Below are 8102 nucleotides of genomic sequence, written 5' to 3'. Positions count from 1 at the left end.
CGGGTTGTCCATGAAGGAGAAAACGGCTGAAGCCCTCTTTTTGCCATACATGGCTTGATTATTGTGCAGCCTGTTAGCGTCGTCCATGCAGCCCTTGCTTTGATGTAAAAGTAATAAAGAGATGTACTTACCTGTCTAGGTTCCTCCTGTGTCCTCCAGTCTTGTTCCTGTGTTCCCTGCTCAGTGCAGCTGCCTCAGAGACTTCTAATCCTGTCTTTGACTGGCTGAGGCGGGACAATGCAGTGGCCAGAGATTGGCTGAGCAGCCTGTCACTTCAGATGAGGGTTCAGAAGTTCAGCAGCTGTGGTGATCGGGAAACACAGGAACAAGGCAGTAGGACACCAGGGGAGCCTGGACAGGTAAGTATAATTTATATTTTTTATTATAAAATATTATAATATAATATTATATAATTATATAATAATTTAATATTTAAATTGATTTAAATATTATATATTTCCTTACTCTAGCATCAGCCGTCGGCTGCGCATCGCTATTATATGTGCACAGCCGATGGTCAATCATTGTTCTTTGTAATAGGGCCCCAAGTCTTCATCATTGTTAAACAATCATTTGGCCATCAGTTATTGGTGCATGGCCGCTGTAACTGCTGAGCGATAAAGGTCACGGTGTGTAGGTCCCAGCCTCACTAGGAGTCCAGTAGAAGCACACAAGTCTTTGTTCAACTTCTCCCTTGTGATTGACTCTTCCTCTATTCCTGGTGTAGGCAGGACTATGACTGTACTGATTCAGCTCTATGGAGAGAGAGGGTTGTAGATAGGTACTGAGCAAGTTTGGCAGGGAATTGCTTCTTTTATACATGCCCATTTGCCTAAATATTGGTCTTCCAGTACACTTCAACCACCTGAATTTTTTTTTAGAAACTAATAGGAATTTTGTAGCCACATGAAGGAAAGGTGAAGTTGTCAGGGCAGGTGACGGAAACAGTCCTTTAGGCAGAGTCGATAGAACAGCATAGTTGCTAACAGTCCCAGTTTTGCCAAGACAGTCCGGGCAAAACCATGTCCCGGGTATGTCCCAGGTATAATTTGGAAAGCTCCGCCCCCATCATGGTAGCCCTGCCCCACACCTTTAGCTATAAGCACTAATGAGTGCTTATAGCTAATAGCTAACAGTGTACTGACACACCAGGGAACCATAAGCTCCCACTGTTACAGTATCTCTTGTGGCTGCAGGCAGTATCTGCCTCCAACCACAAAGGGCCGCTCTCTCCTCCCAGCAGCCAGCGCGAGTGACATCACTCATGCAGAGCAGGGAGAGGAGTCGCTTGGGGACTAGAGGAACCATACAGGTAATAGCTTTTTTTGTTTTACTCACAGATGAAGGGGGTAGTAGTATGATGGAGGAGCAGGAGGATGAGGGGGTAGTAATATGATGGTGGAGGTGCAGTAGGATGAAGGGGGTAATAGTATGAGGATGGAGGAGTAGGAGGATGAAGGGGTAGTAGTATGATGATGGAGGGGCAGGAAGATGAACAGGATAGTAGTAGGATGATGGAGGGGCAGGAGGATGAAGGGGGTAGTAGTATGATGATGGAGGGACAGGAGGATGAAGAGGGTAGTAGTATGATGATATGGGGTGCAGCTGCATGATATGGGCCCAAACTACCAGTATATACAGTCAGTCAGTAGAGTAAAATCTCTGGGCCACAGCCTGTATGGTATGTGGGGTGTGTAATATACTGGGGGCCTAACACTGTGGTGTGTAACATACTGAGGACCTGGTTCTTGGGTGTGTAATATACTGGGGACCTGATACTGGGGTTTATATTATACTGGGGACCTGACACTGGGGTGTGTAATATACTGGGGACCTGGTACTGTGGTGTGTAATATACTGGAGACCTGATACTGGGGTGTGTAATATACTGGGGTGTGTAATATACTGGAGACCTGATACTGGGGTGTGTAATATACTGGAGACCTGATACTGGGGTGTGTAATATACTGGGGACCTAATACTGGGGTGTGTAATATACTGGGGACCTTATAATGGGGTGTGTAATATACTGGGGACCTGACACTGGGGTGTGTAATATACTGGGGACCTGACACTGGGGTGTGTAATGCTCCTTTTGTGTTGTTCTGACTGTAAAATTCCAACTGGAAAATTCTGGGGGGGGGGGAAACAAAACACTGGTGACAAGGCACACTGTGCAAACCACACCCATAAGAGACCACACCCACAATAAGACACACCCCTTGCTGTTAACCCTAAAGTGTCCCTGTAAAAAAATTTAAAATGTTGGCAACTATGGAACAGTACTTATAGATGGTTGGAATTTGGTCACAGTTTTCTTGGCAGCTGCTCTGTAAACAGTAATACTGATTTAACGTTTCTGAATATACTCTAAGCACTTTAGGATTGCTAGTGAGAATATGTACAGTCCAGTTAGGTTACACTCTGCGGTAGAGAATCCACACAGGTTGGTTAACTGTAGTATAGGTACTTGAATAGGCTTTACTCATGGTTAGGTGAGTCACAATACCTTATTGCAGGACATATACTAAAGATGGTCATAGTATGACAGCAAACAGCATTAAAGGGAATGTGTCGCCTCCTTTTCTTTTAATGATTAGAGTCACATACTAAAACATATTCTTTTATTATAATCTGTTTCTATTTTCTGACTTTAGTTTTAATTTATTTCACTTTTTGTACATTGTTATGGGGCTGCCCTAGTACCTGGGCTGTTTTTAACAGTATTTAGTGACATGCTTTACAGCAAGCCTCATGTACATAGACAACAATAGACAGACTCTGTCCCCTCGAGATGAATGTATTGTATTGATGGTATCTACCTACTGGCATCACATGTTGCTGCAATGCTGTACAGATCACTTTACAGCAGCCTTTTCTTCTCAATACAGACACAATAGGAGGTCTCAACTTAGTTTGAGACCTAGTGGGGAGAATGAAAACTGCAAGATTTCCAGATTCTTTTATAACAAAGATAGAAAAATGGAAAATTTGAAAAAAAGGTCACCAAAAAATCTTTTAAAAATGTTAAACTTAAAAACATTATTTAAATAATAAATCATTTTCTCATGACACATTCCCTTTAACTCTGGCTGAAAGCCCACAAAGAGTTAAGTGTTTGCGGAAGACTCCAACATCATCCGTCAGCAGTCATTCGGGAGAGCCCCATACACCCTTTAGCAGTATATCTAGGCCTACGTAGTCTAATGTGTATGCAGACCATTAGGTGAGTCCCCAAGCCACTTTCTTCCAGATACAGCACAACCCTCCAGTTCTTTGACATCCATTGACGTAAACTCAGCTTATTTGCAAAACCTCACCCAATACAGCTCTCACCTCTGACTGACAGCCAATGGAAGTGATCTTCAACTGGCTTCTGCATACGTCATGGCACGGATTCCTCAGTCAAATGAGGAGCATGTAAACTCTTCATTCTTTGACAAAACTTGATCCAAACCTCCCTATGTAAGTCCCAACCCACATTGTTGACCCCCCCCCCCCCCCCAAAAAAAAAAATAAATAAAATATATATATATATATATATCATGGGAAAAAAATGTAATGTATTAAGAAACAATGCCAAATTAAAAGAAGCCATATGTTCCACCACTCTTCTCCGGAGTTCTTTACATCGTAATACAAACATTAGGGGTGAAATCTGGTTGGCCGCTACAGGCATCTTCTCCATTCTGGCAGTGCACCAGTTCTAATACCTCATTGTATGTATTGAATCTGTAAATGTCTGTATTTTGCCATGAGATAAAAGTGTCCATAATTACCCATGGGCTTTACTTTGGCTAGGTCACAATAAGGTGAAACTTTATGGACATGTGCAGGATTTTAGTTGTACAAATAGAATAGTTTTGACAGTAAATGTTTGTATAGGAATTTTTTTATTTCTTGATTTCTAAGTCCATAAATTATAGGGTTAGCCAAAGGGACAAAGACCGCATAGGTGAGACCCACCACCCGGTCATAGTCTACAGAGTAGCTCTTTGTGACGCGTATATACACAAAGCCAATGCTGCCGAAAGACAGAATGACAACGATAAGGTGCGCCCCACAGGTAGAGAAGGCTTTCTGACGTCCTTGCTTGGATTTAATCCTTAAGATTACGTATACTATCCTGACGTAAGAGAAAATGACAAAAGCACAAGTCAAGAGGATGATAAAGGAGCTGACGATGAATTCCACCATTATATATAACCTTGTATCTGTGCACGCCAAGGAGATTAATGGGGGGAAGTCACAGAATACATTCTCAATATGGTTTGGACCACAAAATGGAAGAAGAGAAATTAGGATGGTTTCGATGACCGGGCTTAGAATCCCGCCAATAACACAAGCAACAACCAAATTGACATATAGGCCGGTAGTCATAATAGATGAGTATCTTAACGGCTTACAGATGGCCAAGTATCGATCATACGCCATGATTGTGAGCATATAGCATTCAGTTGCTCCAAGGGCATGTAGGAAATAGGCCTGTACTAGGCATCCATGGAACGAGATCGTCTTCACAATGGCTAAGAGATCAGCCAACATTTTTGGAATTGTGACGGCCGTGTAGCAAATTTCCAAGGACGATAGCGCTGCGATAAAGAAGTACATGGGGGAGTGCAGGGTGGACTCTCTGTAGATTATGAGCAGTATTACAGCATTGCCAGAAATGATGAACAGGTAGATTATAAGAAGGATGATGAAAAGAAGAACATGGAAGCGCTGAAGAGTTGGAAATCCTTGTAACACTATTTCGTAGACTCTGCTATCATTGGAAATTGTTTTCATTTTTATGTGTAGTATGTAAAGCTGACAAATCAGTCTAGACTTGTATTCCTCCTTGGCATCTATTATAAAAATCCAAAAGGTTGCAAATAGTTTTGATTAAAAAAAAACATCCATTAGTTTGTGTTTACAGCCCCAAGGAAGTCTATGTGGTTCCATGGTTCCAGCAGATCTTAAAAGGAATCTGTCACTAGGTTTATTCCGCCTTAAATGAGGGCAGCATAAACTAGTGACAGAAATACTGAACATTTGATTCAGCCATTCTCCTAATATGCAGGAGAGTAGGATTCTTGCCACACCCCTCCACCACCCTCCAGCTGCTGATTTACAGTTGACTGCCTATACACAGCATTGATAGATAACTGCCAAAGAGAAACTGGTAGGCGGGGTTTTCTACTTCTCATGAATATTAAGGACTACTGGGCTCATGCACATAATGGAGAGGACTACTTATTGTCCATGTTATACAGGAGGATATCTCTGGATCAGCTGCACAGAACAATGTAAGTGATACATCATTCTGTTCAGCTTCTCTGTCACTAGTTTATGCTACCCTGAAATAGGACATCATAAGCCTGCTGACAGAGTCTCTTTAAAGTCTTACTGTCATTTACATTGGTTGAGGCCTAAAATATATTTCTATAATATATAGAAATAAAGTACTTGTAGGCAGAGAAAGATATGGTCTATATGGAGAAAAAAACAGACATGGCTACACATCCACACCCTAAAGGCCCCGTGCACACAGAGCAAGGGCGGTGTAATTCTGCTATGGAATTGTCCACCGCGGAATCCCACCAGCCTCCGTGTCATAATGACACTCTATGAGAGGCTCGCGCGCTGCATCTCTCGGCGCTGAAGAACGAACATGTTCATTCTTCAGTGCGGAGAGAGGAGCCGCACGAGCCTCCCTTAGAGTGTCATTATAACACGGAGGCTGGTGGGATTCCGCGGCGGACAATTCCATAGCAGAATTCCGCCGCTCTTGCTCTGTGTGCATGGGACCAAACCCTGATCATCTGCTTCTCAGCACTATTAATAATAAGATCACACACCACTTCATGGTTCCTGATTTGTGTGGATCCATAACCTATATGGCATAGCGTTGGGCAATGACAACCACCATCAAAACAACAGTGCCTGAGGGGAGATGACCCAGGGGTCCAGCAATACCACCGCTACCACACCAATAATGGCCGCCACACAGCACCACACCAAAGTTCTGAAGAGAGCTAAGTACTGACCCTTATAAAAACTTGTAATTAAAAACACCTGGGTGTAGGAGGAGTGCTAAAACCCGGGGACAGAATATACAAAAGTGCAGGTGGTGTAGCCCAGAGCCAGGAGGCACCAGGTCTGGCGGCAGTGCAGTTGCTGGACCACTGGGTTCCTCTATGGGCATTGGTGTTGTGGTGATGGTGGTTGCTGCCTGGCACTACACCATTTAATTTAAGAACCAATATGAATCAGTGTGAAGTTGTGTATGGGCTTAGGATCCAAATGTAAAGTAACTTCTGATGTTAGTCTTCATGTTGCTGAGAAGTAGAGGACCAGTGTTTGGCATGTGAATGTGCGGCCATGTCTGTTTTTGTCTTCCCATACAATTCCAGATAGTTATATGAAAGGTTCTATGTGTCTCCTAACCGTGTCAGCAGTTTGGTACATGAATTGCAGATGTGAGGGAATGAGGCAAAGAAATTACAAAATGTATAGAAAAAATGTAACACAAATATAAGTGTCAATTCAAGCTTAAAGGCGCTGTCTGGCTTATTAAACCCTTTCTCAAATATCCTAAGAATTCAAGTTCTCTGAGTGCGTCCTTTGTTCAGGACTCCTAACTTTTAACAGAGCAGAAAGCAGTAACAATGAGCAGCTTTCCTGGCAAACCGGCCTGTCCATACATTACATAGACAATCTACTGATTACAATGTGAACTATGCAATGCTTCATTACCCCTCTGATGGCTATACAGTATCTAAGGTTTTCAGACAGCCTTAGGGCTTTATTCAACTTTAGCAGCCACCGCTTATCACATGCCGCACACTCGGGTTCGGCCGAACTCCAGCATACTTAAAGTTCACTCAACTCTAATCATATATATATATATATATATATATATATATATATATATATATATATATATTTTAGATATATATATATATATATTTTTTTTTTTAGGCACAATTGAAATTTGTCATTCATTTTTATTGAGCTGTGTTGTAGTTCCCTACAATAGTGGTGGCTAGGATCACTGCTGAGTTTTCTTTAATACCATACCAAACACATAAGACCAAAATGAATATAGTGAGAAAAGAGAGCGCTCCATGGTGCAGGATATACAGTCAAAAAGTTACGTAATCAGTAACACCAGGATGTATCTTTCTGGGTCAGGTTGTATGATTTCAGGCATAACACTGAAGCACAAAGGACATCAGATGAACCAAACTATAAGTCCGCTACCCCTGTCCCAGAAAAGGAGTAACCAACATCAACCCCAATCCTCCGGGTGCTGATCAGAACCAGCAAGCTAAGGTGCCATAGTAATTTTATTAAAGGGCAACGTGTTTCAGGATCTATCCGATCCCTTCCTCAGGCACAGTTCACATAGTTACCAGCACAATATATAAAACAGTTAAGGCCCTATTCCACCAACAGATCTGACGACAGATTATCTGCCAAAGATTTGAAGCCAAACCCAGGAACAGACTATAAACAAAGAACAGGTCATAAAGGAAAGACTGGATTTCTCCTCTTTTCAAATCCACTCCTGGGTTTGGCTTCAAATCTTTGGCAGATAATCTGTCGTCAGATCTGTTGGTGGAATAGGGCCATTAGTTAGATAAATAGATAGATAGATAGATAGATAGATAATAGATAGAAACAGGGGCGTAGCTAATGTCCCTTGGGCCCTGGTGCAAGAGTTCAACTTGGGCCCCCCCCCCCATTCCTCGACCAAGCGATGCGATACATAGATAATAGCTAGAGGCAGATATTACCAATAATACCAGTATATAGGAAATATTATCACCATACATATTACCGCCATACTGTTACTAACCAAATCCTGTATACTGAGACTGATATTACCAATAATACCAGTATACAAGGGGGAAATATTACCACCACAACCACTACCATCACCACCATATTGTTACTGACCAAATCTAGTATACTAAGACCAATAAAACACTGTACCAGATTACAAGTAACAAATACCACCACATACTGACTAACACCACCGCATACTGACTAACATCCACTGTACACAGATCACCATCACCTCATCCAGTCATATAGAGGCAGCCCCATCTCTACAC

The 8102-nt window shown here is 42.2% G+C and overlaps 1 protein-coding gene across 1 annotated transcript; it reads right to left on the bottom strand.

Annotated features, from left to right (window-relative positions):
- Positions 1–3840: 3840 nt before the first annotated feature.
- On the bottom strand, positions 3841–4788 carry LOC138768674 (olfactory receptor 6N1-like). Its single transcript, XM_069946624.1, has one exon. It carries the CDS (start codon positions 4786–4788, stop codon positions 3841–3843), a length of 948 nt encoding a protein of 315 aa, XP_069802725.1.
- Positions 4789–8102: the final 3314 nt, after the last annotated feature.

This window comes from Dendropsophus ebraccatus, chromosome 12, assembly GCF_027789765.1.
Source record: "Dendropsophus ebraccatus isolate aDenEbr1 chromosome 12, aDenEbr1.pat, whole genome shotgun sequence".
NCBI lineage: Eukaryota > Metazoa > Chordata > Amphibia > Anura > Hylidae > Dendropsophus > Dendropsophus ebraccatus.
Note: the sequence above shows the minus strand (reverse complement) of the source record. Positions and strands in the feature narration are given on the sequence as shown.

Bases quoted from the DNA above. Each gene is read 5' to 3' on its own strand.
- LOC138768674 (XM_069946624.1), bottom strand. From the start codon at position 4,788: ATGAAAACAATTTCCAATGATAGCAGAGTCTACGAAATAGTGTTACAA.